This window comes from Equus przewalskii, chromosome 6, assembly GCF_037783145.1.
Source record: "Equus przewalskii isolate Varuska chromosome 6, EquPr2, whole genome shotgun sequence".
In the NCBI taxonomy this organism is placed as follows: Eukaryota; Metazoa; Chordata; class Mammalia; order Perissodactyla; family Equidae; genus Equus; species Equus przewalskii.
In genome coordinates, this window is record NC_091836.1 from 20,372,770 (window position 1) to 20,391,345 (window position 18,576).

An 18,576-nucleotide genomic window follows, 5' to 3' on the forward strand; every position below is an offset into this window, starting at 1 on the left:
TACTACGGGCCAGGAGCTCAGCTAAGCAGTGGAGGAAGCCAGAGGCTGAACGACCACCAGCAGGGATGTTGTAAAAAGACCCCAAGTCTCTCTCAGCACCTCAAAGATCCCTTCCAGTATCCACACACCAGGACCATAGGTCATGTTTTTAAGCAAGTGGGCCTGTTAAAGCCTGTTGGAAAGCCCACAACATTTTTTTCACTTTTATTAAATCCCCAAAATGATTATCAGGACTTCAGGGCAGACACCTTGGAGATGACAATGTCCCCAGCAAGAGGAAAGAATTCCCAGGCTGTGAAGCACAAACTGGAATTAGCATCATAAATTCACAGGTCACCCTCACCTCTAGCCAGCCTCTTCCTCAGGGTTCTGGTGTCTCCAGAACACTCTCAAGTCAATGGGCTGCACTGCCTTCACATCCTCACATACCCTGAGAGCCAGACTAACAGCTCACCACAATGTTTTCACAGGCACAACATCGACAAGTCTGTCTGCATAGCTTCCAGGCAGTAGTTTTCTAATGGTAGTCACAACTCACCAGTGAGTCATCAAATTATCTTAGTGACTCCCAAGCAACATATACTTTTCATAAATACAATGAAACGGAAAAGATGGAATAGAACAGAATATATCAGAGTGCCTCATATACATAGGTGTGGATTATTCATGAAAAGTTTGTTTTATAAATATAAAATATAGTTATAGAGACAGTATGTGAACATATACAATGAATTTCCTACTGTGGGTTGAAGCCCAGTGAGTTTGAAAGCCTCTGCTCTAAGACATCAGGAAGACAACACTACTTAAGAACAAGGGTTTTAGCGTCAGAGTTATCAAAGTTTGATTCCCACTCCTGCCATTTCTGTGTTCGATAATCTTGGGCATCCTGCTGACCCCTCCAGGCTTGTTTCCTCATCTGCAAAATGGGGAAGCTATACAATACAATACAGTGCCTGACATCCAATAACCTCTCAATAAATGACAACTTTTACCAGTCTCCTAAGAGGAACATCCAACTCTGTGGGGTCTCAGTGTAGCCCTGGTTGCTCCAGGCCTCCTGACACACGCAGACCTGTAAGGAGGATTCACAGGCCGCATTCAGAAAGGATTCTCCCTTACCCCCACCAGCATGGCATTTGGCTCTTATGACTCTGCTGGGGTTTTGCAATTACAGGAACAGCAGGAACCCAAACTCCTTAATGTTGGGCTAAAAAATAGGAAGTTCTTTCTCAAAATAGGGCTCAGGCCATGGGAAACCCAGTTTTCTATAGTTGCTGGCCAGCAACCACTCTAGAACATCCATCCCAGCAGCAGGGACCAACATAGAAGCCCCCAGAACTGCTGCAAGGTTCAGGCAGAGGCTCCTGGAGGAAGGGACAAAGAATTCTTCGCTGTCCCTAAAGACTTCTAGGGAGCTGACCCAACCCCTGCCTGCCCTTCCTACAGGGCAGCCAGTCATCAGCATCAACCTCAACGATGTTGCCAAGGGACCTCAGTGGCCTCCCTCTGTCCCTGCCCATCTCCACGCAAAAGGAGAGGCTTGGAAGGAGATTAAGCCTGAAAAAATGAGATGGCACCCCAGAACAGGGGGAAAGAGACGCAGAAGGGGCCAGAGAGAAAAAAAACAATGCAGACAAGAGATGGAGGAAAGCAGTGACAGGAAGAGAAACAAAGAAAAAGAATCTCGGAAAAAAATAAACAGAAAGGACAAAGAGGGAGATTTTAAAAAGCAAACCCCAAAGTAAGCGTAAAACAAAAAGGAGGACAAAAGAGAAAAGGAGTAATGGAAGAAGCTAGGAGGACAAAAGAGAAAAGAAGTAATGGAAGAAGCTAGGAGGACAAAAGAGAAAAGAAGTAATGGAAGAAGCTAGGAGGACAAGAGATGTCCCCAGTTCCACGTTGCTTTGCTCACTGTCCCTTCAGGAGGAGCAGTGCCCAGGCAGGGGAGGGCAGGGAGGAAGGACAACTCCCAATGTCCTTCCCCTCCTCCCAACTCTGCCTCAGGCCTGACGTCCACCAAGAAAACTCAGGACACAGGCTCAGGGACCTTTGGGGGAAAAGGCTCCAGAAGCTGACAGATTCCAGCTGGGCTGGAGACAAACACACCCCATCCTGCCCTCCAATGGCAGGTACCACTCAGGTGTTACCAGCTCTCATCCCCTCCCTCAGAGACATGGCTTCAGGGGCCAAGCAAGCCTTATCCATCACAGACTCTGGTGTCTTGTCACTCTCAGAGACCCCTGTTCTCCCATCTCCAAATGCTCCACCCTTCATTGGACACATTGGAGGGCATTCAGGTATTTTTCTGGTGGCCCATGGGGCTCAACTCCACTTTCTGCATTTCAGAGAACTTAGGGAACATAGAGCAGAGGCCTCTAACCATCACCTGGCCTGGCATCAGGGAAATGTCTTGGCTTATTTGCAACAGACTCTGGTGTCTTGTCACTCTCAGAGACCCCTGTTCTCCCATCTCTGAATGCTCCACCCTGCATGGGACACATTGGAGAGCATTCAGGTATTTTTCTGGTGGCCCATGGGGCTCAACTCCACTTTCTGCATTTCAGAGAACTTAGGGAACATAGAGCAGAGGCCTCTAACCATCACCTGGCCTGGCATCATGGGAATGTCTTGGCTTACTTGCAAAGGGAACCCCACCCTATCTCTCTGCCTTCCAGGGCTGCCCCAGCCCCTTGGGGGCTAGGAGAGGATTTGGCCTGGTACTTGCTCCCTCTCTAGACCACTCCTGTCTTCTCAAGCACGAGAGAGGCAGAGCAAGTGCTTAGAGAACATAACCCAGTACAGTCCCGGTCACTTGTGACAGGCTCGGGCCTGGACCAAGGGGGCAGCCTGACCTCACCTCCAAGTATGAAGGCTGGAACACAAATCCATGTCCTTTCAGCTAAAATGAGTAGGAGGCAAGCTTACCACTGTTTCTAGACACACGCTCCTGCAACAAAAAGGCAGGGATGGCTCTAGAGAGAGGAGGAGGAAAGAAGAGGGAACTTCCCAGCGAAGAAACACCAGCCTTAGAAAATCTGCGAAAGGCTAGGCCCCACGTGCATCCCCAGCTCCTTGGGGAGGAGCAAAGGGTCTTAATGGGCAGGTATTCTCTGTAGAAACCCCAGCGTCTGGGGTCCAGACAGAAAGTGGCACAAAGGGCAGGGAAGCTGGCACGTGGCCAGGCGGGGCCAGAAGGAGACGAGGTCCAGAGCTAAGGCCCCTGCCGGGCCTCCGGCCTGCAACCTGGGCCCACATAACTTTCTGACATGCCATACCTACTGGCTGCCATGTTCACACCCCAAAACCTGAGATTTGCCCTTAAAATGGAGATTGGGGATGTGGGAATCAGTGTGACTGGCCAGCCTGGCTCAAGTGGTCATGAAGGGCAGCCGAAGTCCCTCAGGGCCCCCGGAGTTGCCTTTGAGGCAGAAATACAGAGCATCTTTGAGGACTCCTGCTCTGCCTGTGGGAAGGTGGGAAAAATGCTGAAAATACAGTAAAAGCAAGGGCCAGGACTCAAAGGGGTCTCACTCCCTGTTTCTCTGGACTCTCTGTGGGGTGCCTGTGTGCAGGATTTCTGCAGAAGATAGTCCATTTTGTTAAGCCTTTGAATATTCAAATTGAAAGTATCGCGCAATCATTGATTGTCAAATCATGGGTTTCTAGAGGTTTTAAATACTTGGCATGAGGGGGAAAAAACTCAAACCTATACCCGAAGGTATAAAACATTAATTCTGTTTGTCTCCTGCTCCAGGAACCTGAGTGCAGCTGGATGCTTTGTGAAACTTTAAAAATGTTGCATCTCTGCTTCTCTCCTTGCACAGGAGCCCTCCTAGGCACTGAGTCCCTGCAGCTGCAGCACCCAGCCACCGGCCCAGCTTCTGCTGACCACGATGTCCGGTAACTCTCGGCTGCTTCTCCCTGGGTGGGGTCATGTGGGCCAGGGGCGTTTCGATCCCGGCGTATTTCCACAGCTTCTCCTGCACAGAACAGAGAGGCACAAAGTCAGGGCATGCAAGGATGAGCCGGGGATCCTGAGAAGGCCCGGGCCACTCTGTGGCCGCTCCCATTCGGCACCTGCTCCCAAGGGCAGAGGTCCAGAGGCCCAGTTGGCCACTGCAAACGTCCTTGTACCTCGGTCCCCCCACCCGCCCTCCCCCTTTGCCAGAGGGGTGACCCTGGGGCTTTGAGGCGCGGACTCTGCGCGCCCAGAGGCGGCGGCGGGGGGAGCTAGAGGCTCACGGTGAGCCCCGGACGCGAGCAGGGCGGGCCGGCAGCACACGGCTGAGCGCTGGCGGTCCCTGTGGGACCCCGAGCCGCGCCCGCTGTCTGCAGAGCCGCTAACGAGGCGGCAAGTCGGGGGACTGGACCGCGGAGAGGGCGCGGCGCCCTGGCCCTGAGGGCCGGCACGGGATTCCCTGTGTCTGGGCGACGCCTAGAGCAACCTCCATTCCTGGGGAGACCCCTAGCTCCCGGAACCTGGCCAGGGGGGCTCCCTCCTGTCCAGCTGCGGTCTCCGCAGTGACCAGGCGAGGCGCTGGCGGCCTGGCACTGTCCCCAAGCCACCAGGCTGATCGCGCGGCCGCCCCAAGGCGCGGGGCCCGGCCCCTCCCCGCGCCATACCCCCAGCGCTCACTCCAGGGTCGAGGTCAGGGCCGGAGTCGCACTGGACTCCTCCGGCCACCCCCCACCTGGGAAGCTCGCCCGCCCGGCCCGGCGTGGCCTGGCGGCCCGGCCCAACCTACTCACTGTGGCTCCGCGGGCCCGCCCGAGGCTGCGCTGCCCCGCTGCCGGCGCGGGGCGTCCCTCCCCGCCGACCCCTCCGGCCCGCGCCTGGACTCTCTCGCGAGCCAGGCCGGTTCCACCCGGCCCGCCAGCCCCGGGGGCGGCCCCTTTCGGAGGGCGGCCCCCAGACGGAGGCGCGATCCTCGGGAGCCCGGCCCGGCCTCCCCGGAGCTCGCGCTGTGCGGACTCGCCTCGGAGGCTCCCTGCGCGGCGGAGAGATGCCTGCCCCAGAAAGGAGGGGGTGGGAAGGGAAGAGAAGCAGGGAGAGCAGGAGCCGGGCCGAAGGCGGGAGGAGGAAAAGATGGAGAGCGAGAAAGGCGGAGAAAAGAGGCGAGGGAGAGAAGGCAGAAGGCAAAGATAGACGGGATGGAGGGAGGGATGTCCTCGGGCCTGGTCCCTTTACTGGGTTTCGTCTAGCAGGTCCCTCACCGGCCCAAGGACAAGGCTCGCCAAACTGCACCTGTCTGCTGCCAGCCCCAGGGCTGGCTTTCAGACCAAGGGCAAGTAGAGGTCGGAGCCTCCCCAGAAGCCACACCTGATCTGGTGGATAAAGAAGAGGCTCCAAGCTTGCACATGAATGAGAGCACCACGGTGGGGTGGGCCAGGTCAGCTGCTTCAGATCAGAGAGGGGGTCCCTGCTCCACCGCCCAGCCCCTCCCCAGGTCCATAATACCCTCTCCCAGGCCAGCGGCTGGGCCCAGAACACCGGGTTCCCCTATCTTAGTTAGCCAAGATGGGGAAATCTCCTAGACTGGTGTCCACATTCCTGAGCAGAAAAACCTGTGTGCTATTGGTCTAAGGATAGGGCTCAGCCTGGGGAGTGTGGCCCCACAGATTTCCAGAGGTTCTGTTCCCACTGGGGCCCTGAAACCTGCCCTGCCTCTGGAGCTTCATCGTTTCAAGTTTGAGAAATTTGAGTTTCTTTCCCACTTGTCTTTTAGCGTTCTCTTTGCATTCGCCAAACCTAGGAACCTGGCCTCAGGTGCTATAGTCTATAAAGAGGACCTCCAACTCCCAAAACTTGCACTTGACCACTGACTCAGTTGCTTTTCCCCAGAAAAACCAAAAGTGTACCAAGGTGTCCGGGTGAAGATCACGGTGAAGGAGCTGCTGCAGCAGAGAAGGGCGCACCAGGCAGCCTCAGGGGGAACCGTAAGCATAAACCCTTCTCTTACTACTCAACTCCTTCAGCCTCATTTAGCCCTGGGTCTGGGAAGGTACAGGAGCCCACCTGAGAACCCAGTCACCATCTCCAGACCTGGCCTTCCTCACTGTTCTTATGACTTCTGTGCCCAGCTTCATCCCACTTCGTCATAGGAAGCCTCAAAGAACAACTGGGGCATGTTGTGGGGCTCAGAATTTGGGAGAGCCCAGTCCTCATATGATCATAGTTGAGTATCAAGAGTTTGTTGGTCCTGTGCAGGGTGAGGAGCAGCCAGCAGGTAAGGAGGTTGTTCTTTTGTTAGGAAGACAGTGTGTGTGCCCTCATATAGCCAAAGAAAATCCTCCCAGAAACCCATTTCATTTTAGGGAGCCCTTCAAGGAAGGAATCTCTGTGGAACACCCTCCCCCTTCCCTCCTCATTCTTCAGGAACCCAGCCTCTGAGGTCATTTATCTGTAAATCACCAGGCATTGAAATTCCCAGCAGAAAGAGCCATGTATCTGCAGAGGAGACAGCTCAGGATATAGAACCACCTCCTTATGATGTAATGAAGCCTTAAGCAGTTTCAGTTATGACGAGATGGATCTGGGCAGTCACAAGGGTACCTGTCACTTTATATATGTGCTAAAGCAGATAGTACTGCCAAGATCGCTCAGGGCAGCAGCAGAACCAAACAAACTAGGTAAGGTTATCCTCTGATAGAGGGCAATTCATCATACAATTACTTGTGGCTTGGTTTGGGTGTGGATGTAGGATATGACACATGGGGCCCATATTGCCAGTGTTAGGATTGGTTTTGTCTCCAGCTTATTGGCATCTGCCCCACAACGGTTTTTGTACCTGATGCTGTTTATGTGCAATGCATGACTTCATGAAATGGGCCTTTGTGGGAAGAGGCTACTGATGTAGGGGCAGTGAGCACAAGTTCTAGAACCAGTGGGCCAGTTCTCGGCTCCTCTGTGGTGTATATCCTCAAATTACTCAGTCTCACTTGCCACGGTTTCTTCATCTTTAAACTGGAGATAATAGGATTCTGTGAGGGTTAAATGAGTTATTGCATAGAAAGCGCTCAGAAGATTTCCACTTAGTAAGTGCCCCAAAAATGTAAGCTATCATTATTATTATTTCTGAAAAGCAACTAAAATAAAATTACAGCCAAGGATTGAAAGCCAGCTCTTCAGTAATGTTCATTCACAGCCTTTGCACAGAGTGTAGAGTTGAGATCAGGTGTGAGTTTGCCATGATAGGGCATGTACCCGCACAAATTGTACATTTGCTGGAGAAGTGATTACTTCTGTATGCAGAATTTCAGTTAACACAATAAACTTCCTTCCTTTTGTAGAGGGTTTTACAGTGGTCCTTTTAAAGTGCTTGCACACACTCTATTTCATTTAGGTCTTACAACAACCAGGGGTGGTAAGCAGATCAGAGATCTATTACAGGTAAAGTTCAAAGTCTTGCAGTTACTCGTGGTAGAGCTAAAAGTAGGACCAAGGTCTTTTCATTCTTAATAGAAAAAAACTTCCCACCTATTGGTCCCCTAAATTTATCTTTCTGCAGATCCAGCTGTGCTGAGCAGGAGTCTGGTAGCCTCAACCATCGACCTCTTCAATTCAGAGATGGTTATAAAAGTAATAAAACCAGGAACAAGGGAACTGGGGAATGCTTCTGGAGCAAAAGCAAAACATCAAGATGTTCATAACAGAATGTAATCTTTCGTTAAGGAGCTTTGGTACATGGTAGAATTCTGCTTCAGCTGCACCTGGAGAAGTCTCATTTGGGCATGGCGATTTTATTGCTGTTGGCCTCTTCCAGGGTGGTTTGGCTACTGTTCCCTTGCTAGCTAGCTGCAGGAATGAAGAGCAAGGGTCAAACATTTCACTCGTGGATCTGACCAGTATCTGTTCCCTAGAGCAGTTTGACTTATCTAAGTTTTTCCAAATTTCCCCCTGAGAAATAATAAAGCAGCGCTTATGAACCAGTGCCTTGCAGGAACATGCAGAGCAAAGCCTGCTCTGCTTGGCTTCCTGGAAGATTCTGTCTGCCCATGCCCTCACAGGCATGTAGGAGTAACACAGATGATTTAATTACAAGAGCCAGATGTACAATCCCTCACTGGGAACGATCAGAAGGATCTGGATTCTAGGAAAGCTGTGAGGGTACAGTCATAGGCAAGGATGGCAGATCCCAGGGTATGATGTCTGCCTGCTTCTTGGTGTAGACCTTTCTGGTTTAACAGAGAGGATCTCCAATTTGTTCGATGGTTGAAGGACCCCTCTGGGAAGCTTTAAGCCAAGGAGAGAGTTAATTTTATCAAATATACAAAGTGAGAAGAAATTTATCTTAGCCTGTTATAAAGTCAGAGTAAGTATCCACAATCTGAAATTTTAAGAAGGCAATCGTGAATGGAAGTTATAGATTGAGACAAATATCAGGGTCTTAAACAGTGCCAGGAGAAACACATGCGTGCCAGATTTGTAAATTTGATTGAAAAACTTATTTCGGCCAGATCACCTTGCAAACAGTGCTACACACACACACACGTATACACACATACACACAATTCTTTTACCTTTAGGATGAAAGGAAACTTGAGTTAGTACTTATCAAAAGATATAATTTACCCTTTTTTATTATTAATTTTTTTCAACAGTCTTGATGTGTTTTTATAAATTATAGATTGTGGATTTCTGTGCTGTTTGAAATCTAGGAAAGAGGTGCATTTCTTTGTATTCTTGGAGCAAAGCAGAAAGTGAACCCATGACTAGAAAGATCATATCTAGTAGAATATCGTAAACATACCTGAGGGAGATAACGTGGGGAGGCAGACAAACAGTCCATTCGGGGGAGGAATGGGGTTAATGAGCGCTCTACAATGAAGCAGATTTTTTAAAACCCACTCCGTCCAAGTACTTTAGCTCAAGCTGCAGCCAGATATTTGCATAAAGAGCTGGTGAAGGATTCCAGCTTCCTGGTTCATGACATTACTGCATGGATCATTTTCAAAATTACCACCTCCTGTTTCAGCAGTGGCTGACTGTGCGGTCTCCCAGTGGCTAGGTGTACAGGAGTAAGTAGACCCTGTAACCCAGGAGAGGTGCGGGGAGCTGGGCTTCCCAGCACAGAATCACAGAGCCCTGCTGGTCCTTTAAACTTTAAAGCCACCACCTCCAACCTAAGGGGGAAAAAAATTCCTCAATTACTCCGTTAGTACAATTATCAATTCAACTGGAAGATAAAGGCTGCCTGACTTTAAATAGTTATAAGGAACGGTCTCATAAACTTCAAGTATTTAAATATAGTAGTGAAAAAAAGCAACTTTTATAGAAAATAGTAAAAAAAAGAAAAAATACAAAGAGTTGAAATATTTCCTGACCTTTAACTAGAATGTAGATAGGCTCCAGCTTACTGGTCACAGCTTTAAGAAAATATTTTTCACTTTAGTATTTCATGGCTAGTAAGAACATGTGAATATTTTGAGCTCTCCAGGATTCATAATGTTAGGAATTGTGTCCTTTTAGGAAAACAAACTCCTGGAGCTAAGCAGCCAGACTTTATGTGAAAATTTTGAGGAAAATAATTGACTAAGTTATAGATAGTCGGGATTAAAGTGTTAGTTCTTATTAATTTTAAATTAAATTGCTTACTAGAAAGGCTCTTTACTGAGTTTTCTCAAACTGTCACATTTCTATGTAATATAAAAATCATTTAAGTTAATTTTTTATCAAAATTAATAACCTTTAAAATTTAAATGGGAGAATCTGACATTAGGAAAAAACCCCCAAGCAAACATAAAAATTGCATCTAAATAAAATATAACATTGGTTGTATTTAACAACAGTAAGTCTTTTCAGAAGAAAGAACCTGGCTTACCTTAGAGTAGAAGGCGACATAGTTCACGTCAAGATGTCTTAAGTTTCCCTTTATGGAACTTTTAATTCACTTTGCTTTATGGTCCTATTCTTGCTTTGGCAGCTGTCTGGAGGCAACAGTGTCCAGCTTTCAGACCCAGTTGCACCATCTCCTGCAGGTCAGTACAGCCAGTGTTACAATTCCCTCAAAAACTCTCAAAGGTCCATCTCGACAGTCTCTCAGTGCTTGATTTAGGGCTTAAGAGAGGCACCACCATTTAATTGGAATCCAACCAATCAGAAGGTGAAAAAGGCATAGTCACTCCAGATGCAAACCCAGCAAGGAAACAAATGCAAAATTTTGTCCTCCTTTCTGAACTGTCTATTCTCTGCTCTCTACTCTACCCCAAGAGTCCGTTCTTCACGTTTATTCCAGGTCCTCATCTCCAAGTACCTAAGCTTGATTAAAAGATCAGAATTGTTTTCAGAAACTTGTTATCTTTTTTAGTGTATTATGAGATGGAATACAGAACATTCTGAGATCCTAGAATAATGCCTTTCCTCTTGTTCATTTAGTTTCTAACCGACAGAGGCTTCCTTCTCCTTCTTTTCTCTCTTCCCTGAAAGCAGTTCAAACAAGTGTAAATTTTCTCAGCCCAATACGAATAACTCTATGACATAAACACTCCTACCTATGCCACTCAGCAGCTAAGAGTTTAAGGAGGTCATATGTAAGGAAACCTGTGCTTGTGGGAGCTCCCCACTGAATGTGCCACTTTAACTTAGCCTTAACGGAAACCTGAGACTTCAAATAATCTAGCGTTCTGCCGTCCCTCTGATGGACACACTCTAAACCTATCTTCTTTGAGCACTTACGGATAATAATCACAAATCAGGCCTATTAATACCAAAATGGAAAAGGAATCATGTTTTCAGAATTATTCTTGTTTGGTATTTAACTCATATTAATTTTATTATCATGTTAACATGTTTGCTAAGAAAATATTTTTGCTTTTTGAAATTTAAAACAAGTAATACTTATATATAGTCTACATTCCTGGTTTCCATTTTTATAATTTGTGTTGCCATTTGTATCAATCCTCAAATTTTAAGTAACTAAACGTGAAAAGTTTAGGTAAGCAATAACCCTTAATCAAGAGAATTCTTTCCCTTGGCAGCAGAACTTTTCCTAAAGCTTCAAACTCTATCAGCTGTTTCTGAGAGATTCACTTGAACTCCAAGATAAGCATTAGATGTAGATGCTTTATAGTCCAAGAAAGTGGAGACTTGAGCCTTTATTTGACTGTGACAGTTGGACACAGGTTGGATCGCTGTTCTTTTGTTTTTGCCCTGGGCCAAATTTACAGCCAGTTTCCACATTATTAACCAGATTCATTTCCTTGAGACTTGAATTAGCTGAGGCAACTAAAAACTCGGAATTGTTTGCCTGTTTACTTTTTGAGAACTTCTTAAGCCCCCCTTTCCCCTAGATGTAGTAAATATTCAGAGTGTAGGCTAGAACTCCATTCAAATCCATAAGTGCCATTTATAAACAAAAAATCTGTTGTTTCCTTTCTCTGCTAGGACAGTGTTTTGAGCCTGAGCCGATTTCTTCCACGCCTAATTATTTTCAACCCCGAGAATTTTCCAGTTGTGTTTCTTGTGAAGAAAACCCGAGCTGCCTCGACCAGATCTTTGATTCCTACCTTCAGACGGAGACACACTCGGACCCTTCGCTCAATTCCATGCAAAGTACTCCACACTATTTCCCAGACAGCTTCCAAGCTGCCCCTTTCTGCTTCAACCAGAGCCTGGTAATGTATCTCAGTTCTTTACAAAACCTGATTATTGCTTAATGCTTTGTAAGAGAGTTTGCATCATCTCATGAGAAATCACAGAAATACTATCAACAAGGAAATTATCTAGGACACAAGCAGACAGCTATTTAGAACTCAGTGGAGGTAGAAATAGCCACACATTGCAGGGCACAAACCTTTGGATACACACGTGCAGTAATTATGATTTCCCAAGTCAGCTACGCCCAAGTAAGTTGGTGTGTGGCAATAAAAAGGCTTCCTGGCAATAGTCATTTAATGTGTATAAAGTTGTAAAGTTAAGACATCTACTTATTTGGAAATCACTAATTTAAACAATGGCCCTTGCATTTTTGAGTTCTTGAAAATGGAATTAAGGCTGTTTCTACACAGTACCAAGCTGTCATTCTGATAAGGGGTTTTTGTTTTATTCTGACACTGAACTGGTTCGACTAACCGGTTGTTTTATCTGCAACAGGCACAAGAACTCATTTGGGTCTGAGATGGTTGGTAAAAAATGAAGCCCAAGTACTTGAAAGAATTTGGCTTGTCTGTTCCTGATGGACCTCAAATGTTTGAAAGTGTGTTATCCTTTAAAATGGAGTAAGGGTTCCAGTAGCAGAAGTCAGTTGTTTTAGGTAGTCACATAATTTATTTTAACCTTAAAAAGTAAATTTAAAAAAAATGTAAATTCTTTTTTCTCTTTGTTTGTCAAAAGTCTGTGTAGGTACCAGACTAAATTTTAAGGGGATAAGAAATTAACTGCACAAGAGTATGCATACAGGGCCCCAATCATCCAGTTCTCTTCCAGCTTCCAAGTTAGGCTCTCTCAGGAATAATTGTAGACCCACCAACTTAAAAGAAAGCAGAAGGCACCTTTCTCTTCAGGGGACAAGACTTTAGTGACAATAAGAGTAGTTTCGCATCCTGGAGTCTCCTAGACACTGGATCACTGAGGATCCCAGTTCTACCTGAGTGTGTTCCCTTCGTCCTCCACAGTCAAGGGTGTGGAGAAACATCCACGGTGCCACCTGCAGCTTATATTGTGGCACACAGCAGGATCTGATGTGCAGGTGACTTGCAGCACAATGGGATTTTGTGGTTTAAGGACAAAGCATCCTATTAAGTATGGTTATAACAAAGGAAGCCAGCAGAGCAAGGCAATTTATTGTTGGGAAAGAAATAGGTAAATAGAGAATGTGGTGTCATGAAATCACGTAGTAAGCAAAGAAAATTACTTCTGCAGACTTGGGTTGGCTTGGGTTTTGTTGTGTTTTTTTCCTATCCCTAGTATTCTTACCCTGAGTTAATAAATCCACTCTATTCAGTTCTTTTAATCCTGTCTAAGTTATCAAGCTCTTTGTTCCTTGGTTTTTGTTTCTCTAGACCCCAGAATCGCCTTCGGATTCCTCCACTCTCTCTGGTTCCTTAGACTGCAGTTACTCGCCGGCTCAGCTACCTTCATATGCTCCAGAGAATTACAATTGCCCCCCTTCTCTGGACACCAGAAACTGCGGCTATCCTTCAGAAGACTATTCCTACCCTCTCTTGCCCTCACATGCCCAGTACGACTGCTTTTCCTCGGCCGCCACTTCGGTCTGCTACTGTGCGTCCTGTGAGGCAGAACACTTGGACACCATCAGAGCGTCAGAGTATTTTTCCTATCCCAGCACAGACTGTGTGAACTTTGCTCCCTCAGCAGCAGGAACCAGTGATTTCTATAAGAGGGAAACAAACTGTGACATTTGCTATAGTTAATAGAGATTACATTCATTTGGAACATGGCATGTGTATATCTATTTTTCTACCACACCAAATGACAACCGAGATGTGCGACCTGTTAACAAAATATCCAAGCACAGCTTACGTGCCACCATTTTCAATTTTCTGATGCTAACTTAGGCATTAACATGAAGTCCTCAGACCTGGTCATGATTCCACTCCTACTTTGTATGCTGATAGTTAAAATTTTTGTAGGGAATACTCAATTGTTTTACTTTTCTGTGTAACGAACAAATTCTAATTTTTTTACTAATAAATAATTTTGTATTATTAAATGTTGATTTATTTTTTAAATTTTCTAGTGGTAGTTTCCAATTGGTTTTAATATCCGTTAATTCTAGAAATCACTAATTACTCTGTGGTAGTTTGATCTCACTTATTCATGAATTTAAAATTATTTTAATGTGATGGGATGCCTTAGGTCCCATGGCGACGGAGTAGACATAGCTGTGATGGCTGAAAAATGAAAGTCAGCCTCACCTCTAAAGAAGGGCGTACATCTTGGAGCAACATCACAGAATGATATTTATGAACCATCAGTCTCTCATACCTAGCATTAGTCAATGAAATGTTAATATGACCAAAAAGCACATCTTACCTACAGCAATGTTAACTTGTAGATAACTCTTTTTCATTTCCAAAGTATTGTTTTGTAAACTTTCTGGGCAAATACTTGATCTTCCTTCTCTTGAGAGCTGCCATGCAGGCGATGTTTGGAATTCGTTGTTACCTTGTATGTGAATTTCTGCATTAGGTCCTTAAATATGCATCCCTCGTACTTACAGATTGATTTATAGAATCGACCATGTTGTTTACAACTGAATTTCAGCGTTTACTTCCTCTGATTAATCTATTTAAACGAGCCCAACCGTCTTTCAAGATGAAAAAGGAGTTACTTAAGCTACCTATGCTAGACTATACTGTCAAACCCTATTTGCGGAGGGCATCAAGGCACAGGACTTAGTGCCTGCAGTAAAGTCTAGGGGGCATTTCCCATGTCCCAAGATTCAACACAATGGCAGCAATACCGGTACCTTTGGCACTGGACACTGCTACCATTTTCTGAGCCCTTCCTGTGTGCCAGAATTGTCTCAGGGCTTCTCACACATCTCATCTAATCTTCACAACAACATTGCCAACAAAATGAGGAGTCTGAGGCTCAGAGAAGTTAAGTCACCTGCCCAATGTCACTCAGCCAATAAGCCCCAGAGCTTGGGTCTGAAGGACACCAAAGCTATGCTTTTTCCTCACTCTCTGGGGGTGAAAAGTCTGAGCCACCACTTGTGAAAGATTGCTCAGGAACCTGAGGAATCATCTCCCATTAAATGCCAACTTCCTCATACACACAAAGCTGTGTCCTCAACTCAACTAGTCAGAACTCGCCAGAAGGGCTGAACTGTCCACATGACATAAAGATGCCAAGCACAAGAGCTGCCGTAGCCCCCCATTTGGGGGCCGAGGGGAAGAAATTGACTATCTGCCACTTCAACAGGCCCCCTTCTATCAGGAGACAGATATGCTTTCAAAAAGACACCATCTGATTGTCCCCTCCCTGGGGACTCCACTAAAGCTTGGGCAAACAGGACGAGTTGCAACCTGCCTCATAGAATAGATGTGCCAGGGACACAGAACAATTACTACCTTTCTGAGATGCCAATAAAACTACGTTTTTAATAGTTTCTAACTAAATTGAAACTGGCCTGGTGTCAACAAATATCTGTTCACACAAACCAAAGCTTCTGCTTACCCTCCACCCCACCCTCAGCAGCTGTCTCAAAAGGACAAAGAGCAAAGAACACAAAGATGTCCAGTGTTTGGCACCAAAATATCCCTTTCCTGGCCTGGATGCCGTTCTTTCTTTCTTTCTTTTTTTATCCCCTACTTCCATCCTCCGCTTTCTGAATCAGATCTCTTGCAGCTCTAAGAGAGAACATTTTCCCATCTCCTTGTTTGTTTCTTGTTCTTTCTTCACATCGCCTTAGTTTTTGCCTAAATCTAGTATGGAAAAAGATTCATAAAGGAAGGTGAGACAAGGGCTTATATAGCTATTGTGCATCATAATGAATAACTCCACCTTAAAATGGCCTTTAAGACCTTTCCAGAAATTTGGGCCAACAGGTCACCTGGCACACTATGAAGTGGATGAATGCTGCCCACCAGTCTCTTAACCACTACAGCTCACACCGAACAGCTCAGGACCCCTACAGCAGCACTGGGACAACTTAGAATGCCTCTCACCAGCATATACTTGGGAAGCTGGATAAAATACAGACGCCTACACCTCAGTGAGAAAGCATGAGCAGTAAGCCTGTGGTGGGTCCAGGCATCTGCATTTTCTAGACATACGTAAGTTGATTCTGATATAGATGGTCCTCTGTCTACAATTGAAAAACACTGACATATTCAGTTGTCTGAATTGTTCACTTGTAGGACCTACAAGCACAATACTAATAGCTTACAGAGACTAAGCCATTTCTACAGGCCAGTGCAGTGGGCATTATCTCATTTAATCCTCAAATAACCACACAAGATAGATACTATTATTTTCCTCATTTTTATCAATGATGAAACTGCAGCTTGGAAAAATGAAGTAACTTGCCAAAGGTCACACAACCTAAAAATCAGAGTAGGAATTCTCCAATTGAAGTTGTCTGAGGTCACGGTCTAAACTTCCAGTACCCTCAGTATACTTTCCATGCATCATACCTGGAGGAAAAATCTCTTTGGTATTTGATCTCTTGTCTTAAAAGTCACATGTATGTCTGTAGCCAGTTCCTCATACCACCGAGGCATTTAATAAGGTTATAAATGGAAGTTCAGATGAATAAATAATTTTGTTATTCAGAACCAGTAGAGAGATTAATACAACAAAATATTAATTAAGTGCTTACTGTGTGCAAGACTCATTACGTGCTTTCAAAATGCAGTCAAAGGTTAAAAGAGGATATGATTTTAAAAATTTAAAACTGGAGAATTTCAGTTAGGATGGGCATGGACTGATTTTCAAATTCTTGGGAAATTTAAGTTAGGAGTCAACCCTTGAAGGCTGAGAGAGATAAGATGAGACAATCTTAGTAGTAAACATTTGGAAACTATGACTTCAAGCAATGGCCCAGAGCAGTGGCATCTGGGCAGTGGGCCTAGGCCTGCAGGTGGACATCAGACAGCAAGGAAGAGATAAGGGTAACTGGAATGATGGAGCCAGGGGCGGGGGATGAAGAGGAGGTGGAGGTGGGGTACTACCTTTTGATAGAAATTGTTTTTTCAAATCATTATGCAGTTGAGAAAGACGAAGGCTAAAAAGAATTAGAATCAAAACCAATGAAAATTGTGAATAATATAGATTAAAATTGACATGGATTTGCCATCATTTCTAAATCCTCAAACTCTATGCAACCCCCAGCCCAATCCCTGGCAGAGCTGCTCAGGAGAGTCATTAGTCCTCGTACTACCTCCCTTCATCTCACAGAGAAAGGAATGGAGATGCCTGGCCTAAAGAAATTGAGATTTGGTCTGCAGTGGTTGAGGGGGTGGGGGAGCGCCCAGTATCTCAAAGCCCTAGGGGCTAGATTTTAGTATGGCCAGAGGGGGCCATTCAGTGCTCCGTGGCTCTGTGCTTTAAAAGGCAGAGTGAGTGGCCCCAATTCTTATGCTCCAATAGGCCTCTGGGCAAGATGTAGGGGCTGGAAGATGAACAAATCTGAAAGGACACAGCCCGGCATAATAACAAAGCATCAAAATCATTGAAGGCAGGAAAATGCATCTGCTTAGAAAACAGTTTCTCTTGCTTAACGTGGTTAGAGAACATGCTGTTGGTTCTTGGGAAATGTGGAAGAGTGTGTTTATGTGTGTATATGTGTCTGTGTGTCTGCGTGTGATCCATTTGTTGCCACCTGGATAATCCAGAGGGAAGAAGAGACATCTGCCTTTGAACCTGTCAGGATTGGCCCTGGAATGCCAAAGCTCACCTGAGACTGTCCTACTGAAGCCACCACCTCCCTCCCTCGTTGTATAATTCTTGGTCGAATAAGCCAGATTTCCAGAATAGCTCTGCTGCAGGTCACTCAAGTCCTAGGATTGCCCTGATGAAGGGAAGGGGTAAATCCCGGGTAGAGGTCACTTTGTGCGCAGGCAGGCGTGACACTCAAACTAAAGGGGGCTAGGGTAAGAATTTCACTGTGATTGTGCAAAGAAGGAGGAGTTCTCCAAAAGGAGGGCTTATCAGAGGACAGAGGATTTAGAATAAGAACTGGGGTGCATCCTTAAGTGGGCTCTGTATGAGAGGCTTGATTTTGGGGTGCTTTTCTTTCAGACTGTGAGCACAGTCCCATTCAGCACTATGTTTGAATTTTTCTCCTCTCACATTGTCATTCCTATTGGTTAACCCAAGCTGTTCAGGAAAATCTGGTTCCCCAGAGAGCTTTGGGCACAAGTACAGAGAATCAAGTAAAGAGACTTTAAAGGGAAGCCTGCCCGATTCACCCCTCTCTGCTGAGACCTACGCAGAGCTGGTAGCTGCTATTGTAGGGGCTTATGGTCCAGGGTGATCAGGAAGTGATCTGCAGCCAGTGAGCGGTGGCCGTGGTGGAGGCAAGATCATGGGAAAGGGCATCAATTGAGAAGCAGCAACTCCAAGATCATAACGCTTGAAAATGAAAGAGGCTGGAGCTTGGGTTACTCAAACAAGGGGGAACTTCAGGACAAATAAAAGAAAGTTTCTACACAGTGGGCAATAAACTTAAAAAACTGTACAACTGGAACATTTAAATAGTTTCAAGAAGGGTTGAGATTAATTTGACTGATAACATTTGAGTGCTGGAAAGGGACCCAGACGTCTTTTAGTTTAGTAGTTCTCAACCCCGGCTGCACATTACAATCACCTGAGGAGGTTTTAAAAAATAGTGCCATCCAAGCCCCAGACCAATGAGTCACAATCTCTAGGGTGGGATTTTGGCATTAGGATTTTTTTTAACTCTTTATTTTGAAATCACAGGGAGTTGCAAAAATAAAACAGAGAGCCCTATGGACCCTTCACCCAAGCTTTCCTTGATGGTGACTGACATCTTAATCAACTATAGTACAATATCAAAATCAGGAAGTGGACATTGGTACAATGCTATTAACTAGACTATAGATCTTATTCCGTTTTCAGCATTTTTTACATGCATGCATTTATGTGTT

The 18,576-nt window shown here is 45.7% G+C and overlaps 1 protein-coding gene and 1 long non-coding RNA gene across 4 annotated transcripts; one reads left to right on the forward strand and one right to left on the reverse strand.

Moving 5' to 3' along the window:
* Positions 1-964: 964 nt before the first annotated feature.
* Positions 965-10,485, reverse strand: LOC103561824 (uncharacterized). Of its 3 annotated transcripts, XR_547546.2 has the most exons (4): positions 9,822-10,485; positions 8,751-9,123; positions 4,750-7,795; positions 965-3,980 (listed from the first exon to the last, which is right to left on the reverse strand). It is a non-coding gene; the product is annotated as an uncharacterized lncRNA (long non-coding RNA). The 3 variants fall into 3 exon arrangements; XR_011540843.1 differs by lacking the exon at positions 4,750-7,795 and having other exon boundaries at positions 9,822-10,480; XR_011540842.1 differs by lacking the exons at positions 965-3,980; positions 4,750-7,795 and having other exon boundaries at positions 8,563-9,123.
* POU2AF3 (POU class 2 homeobox associating factor 3) lies at positions 5,252-13,670 on the forward strand. Its single transcript, XM_008536633.2, has 5 exons — positions 5,252-5,390; positions 5,843-5,937; positions 9,924-9,978; positions 11,384-11,613; positions 13,000-13,670. Exons 1-5 carry the CDS (start codon positions 5,363-5,365, stop codon positions 13,369-13,371), a joined length of 780 nt encoding a protein of 259 aa, XP_008534855.1. The 5' UTR covers positions 5,252-5,362; the 3' UTR covers positions 13,372-13,670.
* The last annotated feature ends 4,906 nt before the right edge of the window (positions 13,671-18,576 follow it).